At 44.4% G+C, this 25,822-nt stretch overlaps 1 protein-coding gene across 4 annotated transcripts in view; it reads left to right on the forward strand.

The window, feature by feature from the left end:
* The window catches only part of OPCML (opioid binding protein/cell adhesion molecule like), a 339,391-nt gene that overhangs the window by 237,820 nt on the left and 75,749 nt on the right, over positions 1 to 25,822 (forward strand). For 2 of the 4 annotated variants that reach the window (XM_044439558.1, XM_044439560.1), the window contains exons 3-4: positions 7,038 to 7,163; positions 18,499 to 18,501. In XM_044439558.1, the coding sequence (XP_044295493.1) occupies positions 7,038 to 7,163; positions 18,499 to 18,501 (129 nt within the window). The remainder of the gene's footprint in view (positions 1 to 7,037; positions 7,164 to 18,498; positions 18,502 to 25,822) is intronic. The other 2 variants (XM_044439556.1, XM_044439559.1) reach the window with 1 other exon arrangement.

Consider the following 25,822-nt stretch of genomic DNA (forward strand, 5'->3'; position numbering starts at 1 on the left):
CTAGCCCATGGAAGATGATGTTGCTAGTGGTGATGCATAAGAAACTGGCTTTTGATCTGGCTGGACCCAACCTCCCCTTCTGTACTACAAACAGACTCAGATACAAAATGCAGTCTAAGTCCATACATTTCTGAGCTTTCAGTGTGATTTATGGACCCCCAAAATGCATTCAATAGCATGGATCCTTTTGAGAAATGCATGTGAAAAAGTGTAGTTTTGAAAAATGCGCACAAATATACTTTTATTGATAGAAGAAAAATGCATACATTAAGGATTCACACAATGGATGCATGGATTTTTAAGCAAAAGGAAGAAGAAACATACAAACCCGAAACAGCACAGCTTGCAATCTGATAACGTTCTGAGTGGAATGCACTTCAGGATGGAATTCAGATAAATTTGGTGAGCTCATTTTGCCAGTTAGCACATCCTTAGTTGCTACTTCCTCCTTCAGATGACCTCAAGAGGATTCAAGTTCTCTTCAGCTTCTGAGAAAGTGAATGTGGCACTGAGAGATAGAAGGGGCCCCTTGAGGCTGATGGCCAGGAAAGCCTCCCTTGTGGCAAACCATTTTAAAATCACTTACCTTTTTAGTAGCAGCAGTCCAAACCATCATGAAAACAAGCCATGATTGAGACCTGCGAAAGCCATATTAGGGATTTTGCAAACATGGTGCAAAATGTAATTGTATATTCATAATGAGTTGTTCCTATCATGGCTAGAAAAGAAAAACAAAAACAACTTCCTTTCTCAGTGTAGACACAGATGAAAGAAGGAACTGGTTCACCTAAAAGTAGAGGAGGAATGGAGGAAGAAATCATTTTTATTATTATTATTGTTGTTGTTGTTGTTGTTGTTGTTACATTTCTATGCCGCCCCTTGCCGAAGCCTCGGGGCGGCTTAAGCAAGCTTTGGACTGGCCAAGTCTTATGCAATTGAAGATGTATGGAAGTCGCTCAGTTTCACTTAATGTTCCATGTGGTGAACTTTGTGCTCGTTTTGCCCCACTTCTCTTTTAACCCATAGATGCTCTACAAGGTATTGCTGAATTGACCCATATTGTAACTCATATTTTCCACCATCTGCTGACGTGCATGAGCAGGTATAAACACTGATTAAAGCATACTGCCAAAAGAAAAAATAAATAAATGTGATCATGTATTTACATCGAGCTTCTGCTTTGCACTGTGATTCTTCAGTCTATGTACAGATGCTCTCATGCACGTCAGAGAAAAGAAATGAAAAAAAAGAAAAATAAGGTATGAACAGAAAACAGTAGAAAACACTAGGCAAGCACATACTCATTTGCTACAGGTCACAAATAAAAATGGAAGGACAGTGGTCCATAACTGATTGGTTCCCCACTACTAATCAGATCATGTAATTCACAACCCCCCAAAACTGGGAAGAAATGCAGAGGAGAATTCTGTGTACCTTCTTTTCTTTTGTACTTCATGAATAATAAGGATGGAGAAAGCAGTGAATAAGGCTATAAATACACACGCTGAGAGATGATCTGGAAACAATCATTACAAACCCCCAGAGCACAGCTTGAGTGGTTTGTGATGTCACTGGAATCATGGGGTGTATTTATATCCTTGCAATTCATAATAATTTGTTCTCATTCCCTATCATTGATCTTCACAAAATACAACATAGGAGAGAGAAACAATCATAAATAGAAGGGGATCCGATCTGACATGACATGATTTAATGCATTATCTGAGTGGGAGCATTCAGGGGGTATTCCAGGAGCTGTAGCCCAGTAATGCAGGTAAAAGCTCTGCACAGGATGATGCAGAGATCTTGCCGGCTTTGCAGTTTCCGGGAAGTTTATGTCTCCACTGCACAGTTTGTTCACCATAAACCATCATGCACAGTCTCTAATCAAGATCACAATGGCAGAAGGACAATCTTCTGCACCTGTCCTTGTGCCCTTTTTGGTGGCCTCTGACCATCCACTCACCAAACTCCCCCATCAAATGCACCCAGGATCAGGCACTAACAGGTAGGAATGGGATGCAGGTACTCATGGTTACTGGTTGCACTATAAGGCCTCTGTATTATTCTCCCCTTTCAGATGAACTCAAACAGGAAAGGGGTGAGTGTGCAGCAATAAAAGACCATCTCTTCCCTGTAGTGTGAGAGGGATTCTCTAGCTGATAGAGCTCTGTGAAGCATGGAGTGCTGGCTGGGCAGTGGGTCAACTACCCTATGAAGGCATCCTACCACATGTCATGTCAAACCCAAAGGAACAATCCACAATCATGTTGCTGGTTTGAACCCCAGCACTCTCGCCCTTCACCGCATTTTAGACTTTCTGGGAAATGATGTCCAGGTGGACTCACCGGTTACCAAAGCTGTATCAGCAAAGGGCAGGAAGAGGAGATGGGGAAGGCTGAAGAAGCCGTAAGAGCCACCCTGGTGTGCGATCGGCAGCCTCTTTCCCTCCCCATCTTCAATGACATCCACTTTGCTTTCTCCTGGGGGTCACCCAATCCTCCATGTGTAGCCACACTGGACTGTCCTGGTTGACAAGGTTTCCACACATCCTGTGCTGTATATTGTCATTGAAGGCTAAACAGTAGACTTAACTGATTTGGTTGAAGAAATATACAAGAGTTCAGGGAAGCAGCTGAAGCATTTCCTGTCATTCAGTTCCAGTTTTCAGCAGAGCAAAATAGTGTGTACTTGCAAATTCCTGGGGTGAAATCTGAATTCAGGCCACTGTGTATAGAAATGCATGAAGAATTGGGCTCACTGCCACAATTTAATATGAAATTGCATGAAAAGAAATCTATGGAAAGGATTGAGGACACCTATCTTTTTTGAGAAGTGACACGAAGTGACACAGAAACAAGGTGATGCTGCAGGTTCTTTAATCTGAAACAGATCGGGTTGTATAAGAATTCCATTTCAAGGGCAAAAACTTGACTAATCCTTCCAGTTTGGTCCTGTGGATTTCATTCTGCTATCCACCCCACTCCTGCTGGGATTGATGTGATCTGTAGTGAGTCAGGCCAATCCATGGACTTTTCTTTCATGGTGGCAGTTTGCACAGATTGAGAGGCTGTTGACTTTTGCTAAACCAATGTTGCATTTTTGCATTACTTTGAGACATTATCTTGCGTATGTGCTCATAATCACAAGTCCACCTGTCTACTCTATAACCCTGCAGAGACATATTCCTCTCTTGTAAATATTCTTGATGGTTTCACCCTCTTCATTCACAACTTCTCCTAGCCTAGAAGTGGAACTTTACAGTTTCTATGACAAACAGGGACTATAGATCTTGTGTGGTAAACAAAGTGGTGGGCATATGAAAGAGGAAACTGACAAGATATTTTTTAGAAGAAATATGCCTCTGCAGGGCTACCTTGCCACATAAGTTTCTCCTCTTCCAGCCTCCTCCTTTGACTGGCAGATTAAAGGGTTGTTCTATTTTATGCAGAATTAAAAGGGACATTCCCTATGCTCTTTGGGTTTCCAGTGTGGTGTCCATAAGTGCCCATGTGAACCTAAAAAGTCTCTCTTGGCCTCTACCATATTTCTGGCCTCTCCCAGCAGCTCCGTCTTACATGTAGGTTCCTGTCCAGGAAGATTTACATTAATCTCACAAGTTTCTTTTTGGGAAAGTAGATGTTTTGTGATTGGCCATGCAAGCATGGCCGCAATTGTGTGAAAGGGAAAGTCCTCCTGTCCCCATGGCAGCCATTGCAAGAGTACACTCGACATTTGGGGGACTCCTGTTCTATGAAGTTGTGAGACTCTCTGACAAAGTCCAAGTTCAAATCGTATTTTAATTTAAAAGTTTAAAAAGTGGGTCACACCTGAAAACCACTCTATAATCCTCCTTGTCAGGAGGTGCCCGGTATCTAGGGTTTTTGTCTGCTTCCCCTGTCAGAGTTGGCTTGCTGTTCACCTTGCCTGTGGTGATGGCTGACTTTATCTCCCATGTCTGTTCTTGTAATCCTGGATAATCTCCTTCATTTAAATATACACTGCAAAACCATTTGTTCATTTGGAGTAAGCTCTTGCTGCTGTTCCAGGACAGACCTTAGTTTGAGCCCAAAGGGGACCCACCTTCTCCTTGAACAAGATTCTTCTCCCTTTTATGGCCATTGTGATGTGAAAGTGAGATACCAAGGACATAATAACTTCCATAGCAACCAACTGTGAAGGCACAAACAAGAGATTATGATTCAGGTGGGGAATAAACAGCAGAGACACAGATGAATCCTTGAAGAACATGTTTTTGCACCAGTGTCCTTTGTAATAAAGAACCAGTGAACAGAAATATAGGGGGAAATGTAGATTTTAAAAAGGCTGAATCATTTCTCTTCATAGATTGTTTTCCAGCTTTCCACAAGGCATCAGCTGTCCTCTAAATCTGCTGCACATCATTTTGCCATGAGCAGAGTAACAGATTGAAAGCTACAGTCTTTTTTCTTCCTTCCTCTTCCCGGAGCATTTAAGATATTTTGAAATGATTTTGAGTCCTCCAGTTGAAAAGGAAAGGTGTATCACTGGGGTGCGCTTGGGGAAGAGAAGGTAGAGGGAAGAGAGAAATGTAACTCAGCTTTTTCAAAACATTTTCATTGACAGCTACATTCTCCTTTCTAGAATGATAACACTGAATCTCTGTCATCAAGATAAAGATAGGTTCTAATACTTTGTCACACACTTTCAGTCCAAGAAACAACCCAAGGTGGGCTTTGTAGATGAAAAAAGTGGGCTTTTGCAGATAGGAGCAAGTTTGACTCATACTTACATGCAAAGTATAAAAGTAACATGCCAAGCCTATTTAGCCCCATTCCTTTTTAAATTGCATGTACACGTAGAAGCCCATTTGTGCTCTCTTAGATTTTACTCACATACATAGACACACAAAGCTATGAGCATTTCAATATATATCTGAAAATATAAACACAAAAGCTTCGTTGATATAATGCTGTCATAACATCCTTCCGAAATGATGCCCATCAGATAGCTTAACATCCATACATAATCAAATCTAAGATCCATAAAACACTATTAGTATTAGTATTATTAAAATCATTATTTTTCTTAGATAACTTTCTCGAAAAGAAGACTCAAGACAACTTGCAATAGAATGAAAACATGCATAATTAAATGCAACAATAATGCAAAGGCCTTGGTGGCATCCTGTACTTCATTATTCCAAATCTTTATAAATACACTCAGTTGCTCATGTATGAGGCAAGCTTATTGAATCAGATCAAATGTATTTAGCTGCCCCTGTACAAGCTGCTCAAGATAGGGCATCCCATGCCTAAAATTCACTTTGCCAAAGAGATGCAACTCACTGGTTGAAGATCAAGAGAAAGTAAAATAGTCAATTTCATAGAATCCTAGAATGATAAAGTTGGAAATGGCCAGAAGGCCAACTGGTCCAACCCCTTGAAACATCATGCCACCATGAAACACTGGCAATATGCTTTTCAGAAGTTTCATCCTCGTCTTCTTCTTGACTGGGTGATTGATAATAGACTCCAACCACGGTATTCGTTTTATTCCTTGCTCCATTTTTATTAATCCAGGTGCACAAACAAAAGCTTTCAGACACTGGGGTGGGGAAATTGGAAGAAAAAGGCTGGGGGATCCATTATTTTTCTTTGAACATTAGAGGAGGAAAACAAACCTTTTGATTGTTTTCCCCCCTGGTTTTACTCTGCACATTCAGAGTAATTCCTGAATAATCCTCCTACAAAAGTCCTTACTGAATTGTTTGAATTGCAATGCCTTTTTCATATCTTGTACTGAAGCTGCCTAGCAGCAGTCAGGGCTGGGGTAAAAGAAGAAAACTGCCTTCCTCACAGGTGAACCTTGTTCCACACAAAGATACCTGAACCACAAATACATTTCACATTCACCTGCCTACCCTTAACACATTTGCACTAAAGCAAGTCCTATCGATTTTGATGGAATTAACCTTTATTTAAGCAAGCTTGGGATTGCAGCTGTATTTTAATTTCTAGTTTATGGTTTGTTTCGCCTGGGATGAAAAAGAGTATTTTTCAGCTAACTGGCAGAGAGATAAGCAAGCTACTTCTCAGAGGGTAGCCTTTGCCTGCTGTCGCTTATTTCTCTACTCTTGCCCCTATGGACAAGTTATTAATTTTCTGGTGTGTAGCAGCCCTGGGTGTTTGTAACTAAGCTGTGTCCATTGAGGATTAAAGGTAAGGGCTACCTGGGCTTCAGTAGTTATACGGCCTTCAGTACTACACTATAAATTTCCCTTCAGAGCATCCTTCCCCATGATCAGGCAGAGTGAAGCAGTCACCTCAGGTGTCAGATGGTGGGATAAGGGCCACCAAGAGTTGCTGGGGTCCCTGCGTGCCATGGGGACTCCCCTAATTTCATTCCTGCCTTCCAGTTCAAAGGAGGCTGTTTCTTCACCACCAGGATTAAAGGCAACCAGTTTGGTTGGCTTTTGTACATGGAACAAGAGGGAACACCATCTTGTCCTTCATTGCAGGCTGGAAAATAGGATAGCTGGCCCTGCCCATGTGCCCCTACCCAAGTGAACAGAGCCCCAGCCTTAAAACTGGAGATAGTGGAAGCCAAGTTCAAAATTCCAGTGTCTAAGGGCTCTGAATGTCCAAGCTATTCCATGTGTATCTGTGTGTTCCACATACTTTGGCACACATTTTGAGACCTCTTACCCCATGGAATCCTAAATACAGAAGGAGGACCAATCTAGAGGCTAAACCCAGCCCTAACTGCATCTGATTTGCTTTCTGTGTGTTGCAGAATGGACAGCATGATTGCTCCCCACTGTCTCACCTCAGTAAGTTAGGGGAAAGGGCGAGTATGTGAAGGACAGTAGCAACTTGCTCTGCTTTTGACCTGATTTGAAACCCAGATTGTGTGTTGAATGGCTGTACTGTTCTGGGCAAGAAATGATTGTATCGGTTCCTCAGACTGTGCAGACCAGTAGGGGAGGAGACAGTGCCTCACTCATGTCAACCAAGACTGTTTCCATGTATTGATTTCCTCCCTCTTTCTTCTTGCAGTTCCTCCTCAGATTATAAACATCACATCAGACATCACTGTCAATGAAGGCAGCAGCGTAACCCTCTTGTGCTTGGCCTTTGGGAGACCAGAACCGATGGTGACATGGAAGCATCTCTCCCGCAAAGGTAAGATACTCCCCCAAAATCTAGAAGTGGGGCATTTATATATGAACAGCCAGAATGGAGTTACAGGAGCTAGATGAAAGGAATATGACTATATCATATTATTATTATACCATATATGAGAGATGATACTCTGATCTGTATAATGTGTTTGTTATCAGTTTACTGAGGATTGTGGCAATCTTCTGGATTAATGAAATTTCTAGAATGAGGGGCAAGAGAGAGAACTTTCAGATGACATGTCATCTATGAAGAGGCTTTGGCAGCTTCTGTTGGAACATGAGTGTAGCCCTATTAGTGATGGTAACTGGCACTAAATTCATTATTTACTTAGAAAGTAACTAAGTTGGCATTGTGACCTCAGAAGACAGAAAGTCTTACTCCATGTAGATGTGTTTTTGCGGATGTGCAATATCAAGGTGCATCTTGGAGTCACTGCAGTTTGTACAATGTGACATGATGTTATGCATCATTGTCATGTGTTCCCCTTTTCATTGGTTGTTTGGATGTGCCTGCCTGTGTGATGACATCAAGGGATGTTGACTCACTGTTGCCGATCACCAGTATGAAGCTGGACCTTTGGAGGCCTCCTTTACTCCTCACAGAGACTGCAATGATGGCAGTGATTATGAGGATGAGGGGAGCAGCAAAGGAGAATGCTTCCACTGAAAATTTAGGAGGAGCTCTGTGCACTAGTTTACTGTGTGCATTCCAAAGCGCACAACCACTTCCAAGCTTAGGGCTGAATTTGTGATACATCAGTCCAGGCTTCTAAGGTAAGCCCTCACCAATGGGCAAATGTTGAGCAATGAGCTGGCTAATCATGACATTTGGTGGCATCGATAGTCTTGCTTGGTCTGCGAGGGACTTGCCCTGCATGTTGAACAATGCATCTGCTGTGGGTTGCGGTATGGCTTCATCACTGTTCCCTAGGAAGATCTGCCTCCCTGCCCCATGCCACCACAGCCTGCCGTCAGGGGGGACTTGCATCAAAATGGGAGCAGACTGCAGGGTGAAGCACAAACCACACAGCAAACCACTGCATAAGAATAAGGTGGTTGTCTGTGTGTTGTTGCATGAGATTCCCAGGTGTGCGCCAGAGATGGAGGGCTTTGGTGGGAATGGTGGCTTAGACCTGGAGAAGAGGGAGTGGATAGCTGAACAAGCTGTGGCTCAGAGTTCTCACTCTGATATTGGAGTTGTTGAGCCTAGTGAGGTTCTGGATGCCTAAACTCTCCCAGTGAGCAGCCCCAGCCAACTCTGGATCAAAGCATTTCAAGGGCAGCCGCTGAGCCCCCTCCCACTCCTGATGGTGGGAAAGAAGCTGGTGGGGAACAGGCTGGGGAAGGGCTCTTGGGAGGAAGACTTGACACCCCAGGAGACGTGGCCGCAAGGGCCCATCAATGCACCCACCAGCTAGACCAATTAGAGGCTCAGTGCACCTGCTTTCATGGTGCCCCTCCCTCCAGAGACTGGCCCTGAAGGGCTCATAAGCAGAGCTTTGGATGAATGTGGGGCAGAGCGAGGGGTCAACATTCCACCTGGTGTATGCATTTCGAGGCTTGCAAATATGTTGTTTTCTGTATGGAATGAGGACTCCTCCAATACTTGCTGAAGTGCCTGCCTCAATCGGGAGGGGACACCTAGCTCACAACAAAGGTCTGGGAATCCATCCTGTCGTTTCTGCTTTGAGTAGGCTTTGTATGGCAAACGATGCAATTCTCTGAAACAGCATAATGTCCCTCAGTACAATGTTTTGCATTTTGGACTCATGATGAGGCAGATGGTTGGTAGGACAATATGGAGGAGCTGGAGAAGGCACCAAAACCCAAGACAAAGGTGGGATTAGTATCAAGGGTGGGATCAGGATATGAGCTGATGGGACGCGGGGAGACCTGGCAGGATTTGGACTCTTTTCAGGGCTTGGTGCTGTGCTTAGGGATGCTTCCAGAATTCCCCCTAGGATTTTGACTTTTGGCATTTCCTGGTCACATTTCAAAATACCATCATGGTTCTACGTAGCGCTTCTGGTGGCTTTTGGACCTTTCTGTGCACACGTGTTGCCTGCCCCCTCCCACAAGGTTACCAATGCACATTGCAAATAGATAAATCAGTAAATAACCAAATGCATGCGTAGCTGTTTTGAAATTCTTTCGTGAGGTAGTTTAACAAAGTACATCTTTAAAACGCCACAGTGGAACCAAGTACGGTCACATCAGGGGAGGGGATTCCATGAAGAGGATTCCATTGGGATTCAATTCCATTGCTAGTGAAGTTGGAATTCGTGAGAATACATAATATCAGCTAGGAGACACTACAGTCTCTATGTGGAGAAAATAATCTCATCTCCAAGAGCACGGTTGTTGCAGGTGGAGCAATGGTATCCCAAGTGCTTAGCAATGCTGGCTGCACCAGTATGATGTGGTGTTATGGAAGTCTCAGAGGACACACCACTCAGGAAGTCGAAAAAGAACTTTTTCCCCCCAACAAGAACAGAATAAAACAGGAAACTCCTGATTCTACGCACACAGAGTTGTGATATGGTATCTGTGAGGGGGTGTCACATGGAGGTGGGTAGAGACCTGTTCTCCCCTGCAGAGGAGGGCAGGATGGACTCCAATGGAGTGAAGCTCAGGGAAACACCCCCAAGGCTCAAATTAGATGCCAGGAAGTACTTCCTGACATTTAGGACGTGAGGGCGTGGAATGGGCTTCCATGGGAGGTGGTTGGGGCCCCACCGGTGAGGGTGTTCAAGGATAGGCTAGACATGCACACGGTGGACATGTTGTGAGAGGAGCCGGCTGGAGCCAGGGGTCAGACTAGATGGCCTGGGAGACCCCTTCTGACTCACTCAGTTTCTATGTTTCTATGATCAGTGCCATCTACCAATACACCTATGTAATGAATATTGTCCCCATTTAGGAATCTTAATGAAAAGGTTCTAAAATTTTAATGTAGCAACAGAAAATGTAACATGATGTTACAGTTTTTCAGGAACCCTAACAAGTGAAAGGAGAGAGAGAGGGAGGGGGGGAGAGAGAGGGAGAGAGAGAGGGACATCTTCTAGGGACATGAATATTGTTCTGACCATTTGCAAGAAGGGCTTGGAAATGATGACATTGTCCATGCACTGAAAGTCGTAGTTTCTTTCAGCTCCCAGCAGTTTCTCAGCTTCTGAGCGATATTGTTTGGAGTCATGTTTGTAAAGAAGCTTTTCAGGGACTTTGCATAAAAAGTGCTTAAGTAAACAAAAGCGACAGCTACCTTGAAAAACCGCTTTCACAAAGGAGCTCCTCATTTCTTCAATAGCCAGAGAAAGAAATGGATTATCTTTGAAAACATGCTCAAAGCAAGGAGCTCGCTTTTATAGCAACAACAATGCATCATGTTGTGTCTCTGGCCCCTTCTTTCCTAAGGCACTAGTGTGGAGAGACACTAAAGATTAGAAACTCTTAGCCTTTTGTGAATTGGGTCAGTTGCTTCCACCCTGCCCCTACCCACAACGAGGCAAAATTGTGCTGTTTTCAAAATAGCTTTGCATTCCAGAATGTGGGGCCAAATCCTGCTAGATGCTTTGAGCCCTTTGAACATACATCCCAACAATGAAAGAAAAGAACAAATGTCTTTGTTTCCAAATAAACAACAACTTTTGTTTATTTAACTGATACGCATCTGCATTGGGTGAGCCCATTTCTGCAGCATTCCTTGCCCCTGGAGGCCAGACAGGCACTAATATGGAGCTGTTCTGAGTACCTGTTGAAGACATCCTTCTTCTGAGAAGCTGTACTTGCTGACTAGCCATGGATCTAACATGTCCTTGTTTTTAATGGATTGTTTTTACTCTTTTGCTTCAGGTTTATACTGTTTACTGCTCTGAAATCTGCCTAGATATACAAATTCCTCCCCAGTCCCGTGTCTCTCTCTCTCTCTCTCTCTCTCTCTCTCTCTCTCTCTCTCTCTCTCTGTGTGTGTGTGTGTGTGTGTGTGTGTGTGTGTGTGTGTGTAAAACTCATGCTAGCTCTTTAATTTCCTCCCACCAGTGGAATGGAGTATTAGGAGATTGTTGCCATAACTGCTTCAGTTTCTGGGGAAGTCTCCCTTAGCCCAGGGTCCCAGATGAGTTGCCACCCTGCTCCTACGCTGGCCTAGCCAGCATAGACCACATGATGGAATTCTCACTGGGTTGAGAAACCATTAAGCCTTGTACCAGCGAGTAGGAGACTAGTGCTCCTTTCCACAGGTTTGAACCTTGTAGTTGTAGTAGGAAGGTCTAAGAATGCCTTATCTCGCTTCTGGATGTTCCTTCCTTCTTTAACCCATAGTCTCTGTATGAATTTCAGACCCAGCAGTGCCTCTAACTCTTGGTCATTGTGGTCATTGGACAACCATCCCTTGGGACCTAGAAGGAAGCATTCCTACACGGCCCTGAATTCAGCAGACCCCCCAAACCCTACCAATGTTGGGAAGGTGGAGGGGAGAGTCTTTTCTGAAATGTCTGGTTTTGCCTTTACCATCCAGACAGGCATGCTGGCAAAAATGTTCTGCCTTGCAACAGCCTTCTGACAAGACTTACTAGTAGGGATGGATGAATTACTAAAGTCCAAATTATTAAGGTAGAATTATTAGGAATTCTCCTAAATCTCCCTTAAAGCTTTTTCTGATTAGGGCAGATTGTGAGCTTTCAACATTTTCTTTTCCTGTGAAGTGTCTGTATATTTGCATATGCATTTTTCCAAATCTACATGTTACTTCTGGACATTTTTTGAATAACATACATTATTTTCCCCATTTATTGAAGTGTTCTATACCTTTTTAATGAAGTGCTTGTTTTCCATACACATTTTTTTAAAGTGGATGTTTGTCACCAAGGCATTATTTTTGCTCCACTAGTCACATTGCATATTCAGAAATGTTCAGACTTCAATCACAAATTGCATCTGAATCCTCATGGCAGGCGGGGTGGTACAAATTGAGTATATTCTGATTTTTCAGATACCCCTATGTCAAGGCATGGAATTCATATGCCCAGGAGTTGCAGTTCTATATGGATCTGTGCAGTTAAATATTCAGCACATTTCACAGAGACTGCAAGAATCACATGCTATTTTTGGGTAGATTGTCAAGTCATGTCAGCCTCTTTTATGTACCCGTTTTCTCCTCCTCTCCCTTAATTGCAATTACCACGTTCAAAGGGGTTCACAACAGGTATAAACATGGCAACACTCCATATCCCCCAAATGAATAATCAGACTGAACAGTCGCAAAACAGACTCTGCCAGTCACTACTGCAATGTGCGGTTCGTGTTAGTGATTTAGACTAGAATAATGGGGAAACAACAGCATTACATAGCAAATCACAATTTGTTTATCCAGCACGAAACTCATGCACAGAATGCAGCAGCCACGAAAATGAATATTTAAATATCATTCCTTACATCTTGACATATCTCCATTGCATAGGTAGATAGAATTATGCTAGATGTGGATGCAATTGCAGAGGCTAAGTACATGCACGTGCCTTGCTAGTGAATGTCCAGATGCCACAATCTTGACCATGGGTTTCTACATAGGTATCCATTTCTTACACAGTAAAAGCATATGGCCTGCACCTTATTGTTCAAGTTGTAAATGCAACAGCGTATGTGTCAACACACAAGGCACCTAAAATATGTGTATCTGTCTCGCTTTCTCCCTTCTTTGCAGCTACTGAAGCAAGACATCTTTCCAATACTAGAAATCCCTTATGTATTTAGCTGATCCCAGATACATATTTATATAAGCCTGAAGATCTTTTCAAAGGGAATTTGACTTCTTGTAAATGTGTTAAGGCTCCATTTTATAGGACCTCATATGGGTATGCCACTTCCCTTAAAGAAACAGCAGGAGCAATCACTGAGGTTGGCTTTACAAGCAGCAGATAAACAAACAAACAAACAACCCATGGGGGAAGTGCTGTTCATTTTTATAGCCACTTCCTTAATTCACACAGGTATAGTATTTTCCCATTTAGTTTTATTTTCTTTATATATTTATATACATTCCCCCACCTAACCTTTATTAATGATTCAAATTCTGATGTTGAGAGAAGTCAGAAAAAGAATTAGCATATCATATTATAGAAATATTTGTGGGCAGTGTGATATAGTGGTTAGTGTGTTGAGCTAAGAAGAGAAGATACAGGTTCAGATTCCCATGCAGGCACGGGTATTTAAAAATGATGGGGGGTTGTCTTTAGAAGGCTGGGGGATTGTGATTTTGAGATTTAAAAATTTTATGCTCAGAATACCTTTTCTTCCTCCCTTTTTCCTTCCTCCGTTATTTTTTTTTTATTTCTATTTTTTTATTTCTGCATTTTAATTTTGGCTCCCTGCTGAGAATGGAAATTACAGAAACACTCAAAAGGGATACTTTGTTGAATCTTAATAAACCTGAGTCATCTTGACAAACATTAGCAAATTCAGGTTTGCAGCCTCTCCAGGGAGGTGGGAAAATATTATTGTCTGCATTTAGCAGATGAAGAAACACGACTCCATGGAGGGAAAAAAGGAGATGGACTCAGAAGTGCAGAGTGCTCAGCTATTGGGGAACTGGGTCATCAGAAGGGTATTGGGAACCATGGGTAGCGGGAACTCTGACCTTTCCACATCTCTGTGCATCAGGGACCGAGCAACTGGGCTTTGTTAGCGAGAAGAGCACCGTGGAGTGATTTGGAAATAGCTGTTATCCCCACTGTTGCTCTTGCTTCAAAGAAACTCAGTCTCCCATTCGTGGGATTCTCCTAGTTTTGTGAAGTGGGGTAGGCTGTGTGATAAATTCAATGGTTAGGCAGTGAATTCAGTCTGGTTTCAGTCCATGTTCGGTATTCTGTCCTCTCTCCCACACTGCAGTCCATCTGGCTTGAGTCCCAGACCTTTTCTGTTTCGGAATTAAACCTTTAGTCTGCAGCGCATTTGGGTGGGAGTTGGGCCATTTTGAGCAGGGCTGTAGGCTCAACCATATGCCAGCCCCCTATTAAAAAAAAATCTTCTGCCCAAACCCATTATGACAGATGTGATCCATTTGTTCACCTTTATTTGCCTCTGGGATGGAAGTGTAGGTCAGTACCTTGCTTGCAGTCAGCACAGACAATATTGGACATCCAGGTGGCAGCACCCCAGTGGCAGGATTTGACTTGGGAACTGCCGGGTCCTGATGCTCAAAATAGGCTGCAACGCTATTGCAATGGCAACAGCATTGAAACTTGGAGGCTCACAATAATCTAATGCAGGGTGTGAGGAGACAATCCTCAATGTCCTCTTGCCCTGCATATTCATTGAATTCCCCACCCAGCCCCATCTAGTGACAGTTGGATAGATGGATGGACAGACAGATGGACGGAAGGAAAGAGGGAAGGAAGGAGGGAAAGAAGGAAAAGGAAGCTCAGGAGAATTCTTATCCTGGCTTCTCCGGTTTCCCTTTCTTCCTTGCACCAGAAAGTCTCCCTTCTTGCCTCACCTAGGCCAGTTCCTAACCTCAGAGAGCAGCCAGTGGGTCAGATCTCCAATGCTCCCTTCTGAGGTTGGAGCAGCATCTCCAACTTCAGACTGGGGAATCCAAAATAATTTTATACCCCCCCCCCCCCACAGATGCAGTTTCACAGCCAGAAGATGCCTCCCTTAAGCACTGCTTGTGTTTTACATAAAGAAGAATATCTCAAGTTCAGCCTGATTGGAGAGAAAGTTCTCGTATTTTCTTCCAGATCATTTCCATCTGCCTCCACCAAGGATATTTTGGTTTGCACAGCTGCATCTCACCTTCTTCAGTTTATTCTCGGATGTGTCACTCCATGAATTCAGTCTATGAGATTTCCCCCCACCCCATTCATTCCAAAGGGGTGGTGGAGGGAAGAAATGAAGCAATTAGAGTTTTGTGGCAGCTGCCTCTTCCTCTTCCTCTTTTCCTTTTAACTTTTTAAAACTTCTTTTCCCCTTCTAGTTCCCCCTCATTTGTTTTCTTCCTTGTGACACACTCGCATTCACTGGTAGGACTGTTTTGTTAACCTTCAGGGAAAGCAGGACAAAGCATCGGTTGTCACAGCAGCCCCCAAGCCAGAATCACAGAAGTAGCAGAAAAATGGACCGAAAAGCCTCCACAGTGGTGCTGACCTACAATGCCTGTCTTACCTGAGAGCAACATGGCCAGCACATGCCGCAAGTGCAAGCTGGTAGCCCTGTTGGAAGAAGAGGTGGGAGCACTGGATCAGCGAGTCCACCCTCAAGGTAATAAAAGAAGATGCATAATTTTTAGACAGAGCGGTGAAACTGCGACAGCTAAGAGTAGTATAGAAGCAAGAAATGCATCAACAAGCTGAAGCAGAAGAAGAAAACGCTGAGGGAAGGGGCAATACGGAGGAAGCTCCCTGGAAAAGGGTGACACATGCAGAAGAACTAGACACTTTGCACCACTGGAAGTGATGAATCTCTCAAACTGCTTTCAGCTACTTTATTTACTTATTTACATGTACTTATAGGCCACCTGTAATTACAAAGGCCTTCCTATACTTACTTGAGGATGGACTGGAGGGCGGTCTGCTTTGAAAGAACTGCCACACTGAGTAAGAGGCTAAAGGTCAACCAAATACTAGCAAAACTTGCAATACATGATACTTCCAATGATAACCAAGGCTGGGAGACTCCCTGTTGTGTGGTATGGAGACACATGTATGTCAGGAAGACTCATGAACTCATCAGGTATGCCGTTTCCCTGGAGCACAGATTCCATGTATCCCTTTCTTCTTATCCACATGGAAACCAATGGCACTGCCAGATGGGGCTCTGAAGAAATTAGATCAACGTTTGAAGCTTTAGGGAGGAAAATGAAGACTTTTGAGGCCAAAATCCTTTTCTCTTCAATCCTTCCAGTGTGAAGAAGAGGAATGGACAGGGAAATAAAAATGCTCCAAGTGAATGCCAGGCTACGAAGGTGGCGCTTACAGGAGAGGTTCGGTTTCTAGGACCACAAGCTACCCTTCCTGCAAGATGGACAGCTGGCAAGGGATGGCTTGCACCATACAAGGACTGGAAGAATGTGCTTGGCCAACGGACGAAGAGATGTATCAGGAGGGCTTTGAATGAAATCCTACAGGGGAGGAAGACGTACACCTGGATGTAACAACAAACCATGACTCACACACCACAAAAGGGGAACAGCTTTAGCAGTACCCACTAATGGTCTTCCAAAAAATGCAGGAAGAAAGCTTCAGTACAAAGTATGCAGTCGTCATATAATAATACCCTGAGTATGGGAAACAAACAGTATGAACTTGAGATTTTAATACAGAAGGGTGAATACAACCTGATAGGTATAACTGAAATGTGGTGGAACAACTCTCAGGTGGAGCCACAGGTGGCTACAGAATCAGACTCAGAGAGTGTTTATCGATGGGGTAGTGTTGGGTTCAGCCCTGGGCCAGTGCTCTTCAACATTTTCCTTAATGCCTTGAATGAAGAGGTGCAGAGAATACATATCAGATTTGCAGATGACAGAAAACCGGGTGGACTGGCTAATAATACCCTGGAAGAGAGAAAGAATATGCAGGGTGATCTTAACAAATCAGAGTACTGAGCTGAAGACAACGGAATGAGATTCAGTAAGGACAGCTGCCAAGTTCTACACCTAGGGGAAAAACAGACAGACAAATACACCATTACCAGATGGGCAATACTTCTTGGCTCAACAATACTGCAAAGGGAGAAAGATCTCAGAATTATTGTTGATCAGAAGCTGAAAATGAGTCAACCGTGTGATGTGGCCGCAAAAAGGCCAAATGGTATTTAGGCTGCACTAATGCAAGTATCACTTCCAAATCCTGTGCAGTTCTAGTTGCACATTAGCCAGCGCTGGTGAGGCCGCAACTGGAGTGCTGTGTACAGTCTGGGCAGCACAGTTTAAGATGGAGATGCGGTGGGAAGGGTTCAGAGGAGGACATGAGCCAGGGACTGGAAACAAAGCACTATGTGGAGTGATTGAGAGAACTAGGCATGTTTAGCCTTGAGAAAAGAAGGCTAAGGAGAGAGATGACCGTACTCTACAAGAACTTGAAAGGCTGCCAGGAAGAGGAAAGACAGAGTCTCTTCTCAGTCATCCCAGAATAATAGGCCCAAGTTACAGGAAACCAAGATACCAGGTAGATATAAGGAAAAAATTCCTGACTGACAGAGCAGTACAGCGATGGAACCAATGGCCTAGAGAGGTGGTGGGCTCTCCCACACTAGAGCATTCAAGATGCCACTAGCCCTCTGAGGGGACTTGGAGTCCTGCAGTGAGCAGGTTATTGGGCCCAGTGCTTTTCCGGCCCTTCAATTCTACTACTCTGTGATTCCATGATTCTGTGAAGAAAAGTCTTCAGCCCTGGACTGCATGCTCGGAAGTAGGATCGTTTACTCTAGTTTGGGGAACACCTTCCTCCAGTGGACCATTTACCCATAATTAGGGAGCTCTGAATTTTGATTGATGATGCATTTCATTGAAGGAGGCAATTAAGTCACTGCAATTCAGTCCAAGGAGATCAAGTCAGACACGCACATTTTGCAAACTGTGCTCTTCCATTGATCCCAGTGCGTAACCCCTCCTTCCCGTAGTGCACTTTAATTGCCCAGATCGGGGGTGGCCAAACTGAGACTCAGGAGCCACATGTGGCTCTTTGAGTTGATTGTGTGGCTTGCTGCCCATAGGTGCCCACTGGCCACTCGCTTCCCACTGCCGCCACCTCCTTGCAGCTTTCAGACATCCGACATTTGCCATATGTGGCTCTTCCATTGAGCGAGTCTGTTCTCCCTGGCCTGGATCGTTCATATTATGCTAGAGATGTAAGAAGGGGGTGAAGGAAAGAGAAAAAAAAACATGAAGGAATATATGTTTCTGAATCATAGCATATTTCCTTCAAAGGTGAAGGATACACAGACACACACCCCCCCCCTAAATATTTCTGAATCATAGCATGTTTCCTTCAAAGGTGAAGGGAAAAATACTTAAATGTATCTGAAACATAGCAACAAGTAGGGAGGTATGGATTTTGTGTCTGCAGTCCACCTGCATTTCCCAGATTTTCAGGCGCCTTTCATTCTGTTGTCTGCTTGTTGACAGAAATGGATTTCGTGCAAATGTGTTTTCACTTGCACAAATTTGCACTTCTGAAAATGTACACATCTCTCTCAAATGAGCAAATACACCCTCACATGTTAATTATCATGCTTTTAAAAGGCTCGCATTTTATATGACTAAATTTGCATAATATCATTGTACTTAACAGCCACAACAGCACTTTCCCCAAGTCTGGAATCCGTGCAACTTAGAAAAGAAGGTCTGCTCTGGGATCTGCAGGTCAGATTTATAGAAATCTAAACTAATTTGAGTCTGTTGTGGGTTTATCTGACATCCAGAGCAACAGGTACCTGCGATAATTATCCTGGATGTACAAGCAAGAACAAAAAGACGGAAGAAGATTGGGAGGAAGGGAGGGAGAGATCTTTCCCTGTATAAAATATCTCGGAACTGTAACTGAGATAGGGAGCAATGTGGCAACAGTGTGGTCTGTTGAGCCTAGTTGATGCTTTGTTTGGGAAGCTCAGGGCACAAGACCCCGTTGATCTGTGCAATAGCAGCCTACACTTTCCCATTCAGAAGCCATGGACCGTTCAGCTAGATCTCTGTGCCTTTCATTCAGCATCATGCACCATCATCCATGTGATTATAAGGCAGAAGAGTGACCTTGCTGGCTCTACCCCTGAGGTTGCCTGCCTGTCCATCATCAGACATACCTTAAGAGTGGCCATTCCAGGGCATGGCAATATGTGAAGGCTTCCGCCATGCAGCCACCTGGTGTCAGGATGCGGACATTCAGGAGCAGGGTAAAAAGACCCCACAACACCAGGAAGGAGGATCTGCAGTGCGCCTCCCTCTCTTTAGCTCCGCAGCTCCCATGCATATAAAACACACAGAGGGCTGGGGGGATAGAATACTAAAGCAGTGTGTGAATTAATAACCTGGCAATGCCTATACTTGCAAAAATAAAAATAATAATTCTCTTTTTAAGTGTCTAAACCATGCACCACCAAAGGAATACAGAAAGATCATTTGCATCCTTACATGCCTCCCTTCTTGCTGTATCTTCTCCCCTCCCCTCCTTTCCTGTTGTTTTTCCTCTTAAGGTTTCCAACTGAATTTAACTCTTGCCCCTAAAACAGGGACATGGACACATCCTCCCTCCCTCCAAAGTTCATGCACTGGTTTGCCCCCTTTTTTGCAAATAGAAACTCAGTGAATTTGGTGAGGCAGGGAGCAGTGATGCTTAATGTGGCAGTGAGCCACATCTCCCTGATCCAAGTCGTGGTAGCTGGTGCACCTCATCCCTCCTGGCCCATCCATGCCTGCTTCACTCTGGAGCCCTCCTGGATGGAGAAGCGCTGCAGAAGTCCCACTGCAAGGCTCTTGCTGCCCGTGAAGCAACCCAGTTAGCTGCTTCTCTGCCTGTTGCTTCCCCCAAGCCGCCAGATTAGCAGGGTGATCTGCTGTGGCTGCCCCAAGTGACGACAGGACAGCAAAGAGGTAGAGGGACTAACAAGAGACACCTCATATGGCAACCTGTCATGTCAGCTGGGTTTTTTGTTGCTTGCTCTGCGTGCACGGGTTTAATTCTCTCATAGGCTGTTTCTTGTCTGAAGTCCTGTTTAAGGGCTAATTAAATCTCATGAGAGTGAGAGTGAGGAGGCAGGGATGAGAAATCAAGGTTATTCATCTCTTGCTTGGTAAAACAGTTGTGGACAAGCAAGCTGTTTCGCACAGGTTGTTTGCTTTAGGTTTCTCTTCCCCCCTCCGTGCGTGGGGGGGGGGGTTGCAAAAACCTGTGCTTGTTCCTGCTGCTGCTTTCTGCAAATGTGAAGTGTGGGGAAGGTCTAGCCACACAATTTTTGCCAGATGGGCATCCATATGCTTCGCCTCTCTCCATGCATCCGTTTTAGCTTTGGCATGCACATATGCCTCATTTTTTCCAGTTGTGTGTAGAGGGAATTTTGCATGATTTAACAATATTAAAATTAATTTCATTTGTGCTCTCTTTGGAGTTGCTTGGCTGGGTCCTCAGGTCCTTAGCCTACAGTCTTTAGGACCGTTCCTTCCAGGCCCAATGCTGCCTGGGTGCTTGCTTTGCAGCCCTCTAACAACTTTCCCCTTCCTGCATCCAGGGCATGCTCAGAGTTTCCAGTCTCAAGCAACCTAGCACACCATTAATCAGAAATCAGGCCCACTGAATTAATGTTCAGTGTGTCAAGCAGGTAATAAAATTGGAATGAAGGAACAATCTCTTTCATATGCAAGTCTCAGAGAATTGCTGGGTGGGCTCCTCTCAGTGACAAGCCTATTTGGAAAACATTAAATGAAGATCCCCTTCGCCATGCTAGACGTCTGTACTGCCTCTTAATGTTGAATGCATTTCCATAGGATAAGAGAATTTTCCTTTTTCCAGTCTATGCTACTTTTGCATATTGTACCCTGAGTTCCGTCTCCACATGCATTTGTAGCTCCATATATCTTTATTTCAAGAGTATATTTGTATTCTCTCTCAAATTACATATTTCAAATTGAATGTGCATTTTGATGAATATAGATGGCCATGAACTATGCTGCAGCATTCAGAGAAATGCAAATTCCACTGGGTAACGAAGTCCTGATCCTTGCATTAGCCAAAAGATGTGAAAAATGTCCTTTTGCATAGGAATTGACACAGATCAAAATCTTCACAGATTCCTGCTTCTCCACCATGATTGGAACACTTGCTTGCAATGTACTGAGGTTTTGGGGAGGAGAGCTTTTTTGTGGCCTCGGCAGAAGCTGAATAGGCCAAGAAAATAAAACCCAGGCTGTGTGTGTGTGCGTGCGTGCGTGCGTGTGCGCGCGCGCATGCGTGTTTGGTTACCTGAGGGACCACCTTCACCCATGTGAGTCTGCCTGACCCCTTAGATCAGAACAGGAGGCCCTTCTACAGAAGCCACCTCTCAAAGAGATGAGGTGGGCAGATAGGAACAGGGCCTTCTCAGTGGCTGCCCCCACTTCTGGGATCAACTCCCAAGGGTAATTTGCCTGGCATGTCACTTTTTTCATTTTGACATGAGGCAAAAATGTACATTTTTAATATCTATTTTATCTGATCCTAATATCTATTTTATTTTTCTTTCACTTACTTAATGCTCTTGCATTACTATTATATTTGGTTTTAAAAAATCTAAAGCTATTAAAAATAAATAGCTTTATTTCAAAATATGGTTTTGTAAGCTACCTGGGGACTTGACTTGGTGGCACATAAATGAAGATAAATAAAATACCTGCCGAATGTCAGTGGCCCTGGCAGTGGAGGCGCAGCAGCTACACTTCCATGAGCTGCTGCCAAGGTTCATGCGACATGAACTATCCAGGAGAATGCTCCGGTTCCTGCTTTAGGCATCCCATCATGGAAATCTAAAGGGAGGGAAACGGTTTGCAGTTTGATGGAAGGAAAAGCCTTCTGCTGCATGTCCCCGTGAATGATGGGACTGCTGATGTGTGAGGGGGTGAGCAGGGGTAGCTGTGTCGCCTCCTGCTGTTCTTCCAAAATCTCGTCTCTCATTGATAGAACTGGGTGTCAGCAGCCAGGAGAGTCTTCTGCTCACGCCGGCCCCTGCCATGCTCTAGAACCATGCTAGTTAGTTTCTGGGTTCTCTGGATGACATTGCCACCTTCCATTGCACTTCGGCTTTTAACCAGGGCTCTCACAGCTTTCCTCCAAGCAGGTGCATGCCTTATTTAAAAAGCAAAAGCAAACTCTTTTTCTTATTGGGCAATCACACTGTTCTGCTATCTCTCGGGGCCACCAAAGGTTATGCAGCAGAAAAGCAGGAAAGGGAACACTCCTTAAGCAGATCAACAGTAGGAAAGCGCATAGCATCTGACTATGTCCTTGCAGCCTTTAACTCCACCACATCACCCCTTATGGCTGAAACTGCTTCCCCTTTTTCCATCTTGCAAATGACCCTACTACTAAGACAGGGGCTGCAATGACTCTAGCAGAATTTGCATCAGGATATAAAGGCAGAGGATTGTGCTGTAAATGTGTGCTAGTCTATCCGGAGGAGCATGTGGAATAAGCTGGTGTTTCCTCTTGCTTTACCAATCCCTTTCTCCAGTTCCCAGCACTTCCTCTGCGGTCTCCCTTGTGCAGAATCACTGCTGCTCCATCTTCCCATGGTCAGCAACCGTTTCAGTCTCCCCACCATTATAAGGGACCTCTCCTGATGAAGAGTCCCTCCTCTTTCCAGCAGCAGCCAGCAGTAATATCAGGCTAATAGGATGCTTCCTTCCCCTGTGGTGTTGCAAGCCAGGAGGACCCAGGGCTGGGAAGAGATGGATGAGAAAATAAAGCAGGCTGCGCTTAGTGGAAAGGATTTTAATTGGAGTGGTATGCTCATCTTGGCTAATTGTACATTGCACATTCTGAAGAGTGTGCTCCAGTCTGGGATCAAGGCTGCTGGAAGGGAGTGGGGGAGGAACAGCCTCATTAAGTTGGGGAGCTTCGGTGGCTGCTTTGTTCCTCGGCCCTCGCAGCTGGCGGCTCTCACTGGGATCTCAAGCACAGAAGGAGAAAAGCAGGCGGGCCGGCCAGGGGATGGATAGCTGCTGGATAGATCGATTCTGCTGAATCCAGTGCACGCAGCAGCCCGAAGTTCCCTTCGTGGTGCCTGCTCCTTGCTCCTTGCTAGCCAAGGGGTTGTCATTAGTCAAATGAACAGTGATTATTAAGGGTTCTCTGGTGTTCTTAGGTGGCAGGTGCCCAGCTCCACAGTGACTTATTAGTGAACGGCAGACCTCCTGGAGGCCTTGGATGGCAGAGTGCTTCTTTTAATGAATCTCTGGGTTGTTTTGCTTCTTAAGTGAAGCATTTGGATAATGAAATAGCCAGTATCTCCTTAATTCATCTCTTCCTTCCACCTCTCCCCTGCCTCACTGCTTTGCTTTGCTCTGGCAATTTCTGTAAGCCAAGAGCTCCCCTGCTTCCGTTATCGGGCATGCATTCTACGTACATCTTGGTGGGTATTTATCGGTGAGAAAGAGGCAATTGAAATAGCCACCACTAAGATCAATCTTTAATCCATGTCATTTGGTCAGAAGGTGATTTTGCATAAATAATGCAAAATTGGATATTTCCTAACGTAAGAAAAGCAGCTTCTTAACAGTCTCTGTCAATGTGCAGTTAGAACTATGGCCATCATCAGTACAACAAAAGAAAGATTTCAAATTTCTAGGCAACAGCGTCAGACCACAGACAGATGGCCTCAGATTTTAAAGCACTCGTATGTTGTAGTAGTACTGGTAGAGGGAGATGAATTTTAACCTTACAGGTGGCCTTGTACCTGGATTTTTCAAGTCTGCTTGGTGAGATTGAAATTAAAGGCTTAGGGAATTCCTTTCTAAAGGAACATAAACAGATAACCTTCCAGCGTGTCTGCCCATTGAATATTGTTTTTATGAGAAGGTACTGCCTCTTTTGACATTGTGTTTGATTATTTCTAGTGTGGAGTTGGAGCTTTCATGTTTTAATGTCTTACATTTCAGTTGCTGTAAACTTCCCAGAGATCTTGGGGATTAGGAGGCAGAGAGAATAAATAAATAGGTCTTTCCAGGGTGCAGTGGGAACATGTGGATGGGCAGAGTCCCTTGGCAAATACTAGCCAGGCCAAGATCCCATTTGCCACACAGTGGCCAGTGGGTAAGAACCCCCGTCCCAAGGTAGCATCATTCCCGTCTGGGCAAACAGTAATGCTGCCAGGACACAAAGCTTTGGCTGAGTTGGGGCAAAAGAGAAAATAGACCTTCCCCCATCACTGCTTCCTCTTAGGCATCGGTAAGTTTCCATCCATGCTCCCCCAAAACAGTACCATTCACTAATCCATGGATGATATTTTTCCCAGTCTTTGGGGTCACTGTGTGTGCATGCATGCGTGTCTACACATGTGTGTGTCCGGGCTCGTTGGGATTTGTGTCTATTCACTCTGCAGGGCAAGCAATCCTGGCTTCATCTATTTATCCAGCAGAATGGAACTGTGGCACTTCACAGTTGGTTGGGTTTCCATTTTCATATCCCCTGGCCCCTGTGAAAAGAGCTCCCTTCCAGCCAGCAGTCCCCTCCGGTCCTTTTCTACTTACAGGGAGCTCTCTGCCTCTTTTCATCCCCAGGGCAGAAAATGCATTAGGCTACGGCCCGGTAGGAATTGAGAGAGGGGGTGTGTGCAAGTCTACAGCTAACTGTGTCAAGAAGTTTGATTTCTGATGCTGTGGGGAGTTGCAGGCACCCTGGTTATGGGTGCAAGGCCTGGCTCAACAAAGTGTGCAGTCCTGCTAGCGGTCGCCACCAGTGAGAGTACAACACACCCGAATGCTCAGTCCCCAGTTGCTCTTGGTCCCTTGGAAATGACCAGCCGAGGATCTAGTTGGGGTCCCTTGCATGGGGATTCTTTGCAGCCCCCTGGTCTTCTTAGGGAAGTGCAACCTGGCTGTTAAATCACAGATTGCATGAGGAATTACGTGGCACATCTGCTTGTGAGCCTCTCCCTTGTGAGCACACAGACAAGGGCTGCTGAAAACAGGGAAAGTTTTTAAGGTTTTGGGAGGGAGCATACAGAACAAGAAGGAGGTTGGTCAGGTTTGGTGCACAAAACAATAAATAGCATAAAGTGGCAAATGCCAGATAAACAGTGACCTACCTGCTTCTTAGAAGACTCGTGTTTTCCACACACAATTTCCCTAGTGCTTGTGTCAGGTCCTCTGTCTCCTCTGGGGAACCAACAACCTAGACCGTGTACAGGAGAAAAGGCCAGCACTGGCCGGGGTAGTTACCCATCATCCATCCAGGGAGAAGATGGCCCTCAGTTTTCTTGCCCAGAGGAGTATGAGCCCTTCAGTCCTTTCTCGCATGCCTGGGTGGAGATTCTAAAAGACTTTCTTCCACTTTGTCTGCTTACTCATCTCCAGCTCTCATTGTTTATGTACCTGAGCAGTTTACTAGTCAACAGTCTGCCAATTTCACCTTGAGATGATCTCAATGAGGGCATCTCATTGCAATGTCTGCATCCAGATGTTCTGGCCTTTTGCTTTCTCAGGGACCCATAATTGGCTGCAAAAAGATATTTCTCTTGGACCAATGCAAGCTGAAACCAGTATAGTCTGACTGAGTGAGACTAGGCAGAATAGATGTGGTTCCTAGAAAGGAAAGAAAAAGAAGGGGGAGTTCTGTCAAGGGATGGATGAATACATGTCAGTATATCTCAGTTTCTAATTTTCTCAATCTTAAATTTCTTTCATCTGAAATTTGAGAATTTCTCCTTCAATTCTCCATCAGTCTGCATTTTTAATGCATCAAAATTCATGAATTTTAGTGCAGTTTCTCTTGATATGCATTCTACCTAAAATACACATTTTGCCATCATCTATAATATGTGATTCTTCCATTTTATCTTCCCCGATATATACATTTTGTACTCATTTTCCCCTTTCAGTACAGTCAAACACAACTCAGCTATCATTTGACTACAAAATTCAAGAAATGCATATTTCAAAGGATAACCAAGGTTTGTTTGCCATGATGGTTTGGAAGTGTG

The sequence above is a fragment of the Varanus komodoensis genome, unplaced genomic scaffold, assembly GCF_004798865.1.
Source record: "Varanus komodoensis strain SLA01 unplaced genomic scaffold, ASM479886v1 scaffold35, whole genome shotgun sequence".
NCBI classification, from domain to species: domain Eukaryota; kingdom Metazoa; phylum Chordata; class Lepidosauria; order Squamata; family Varanidae; genus Varanus; species Varanus komodoensis.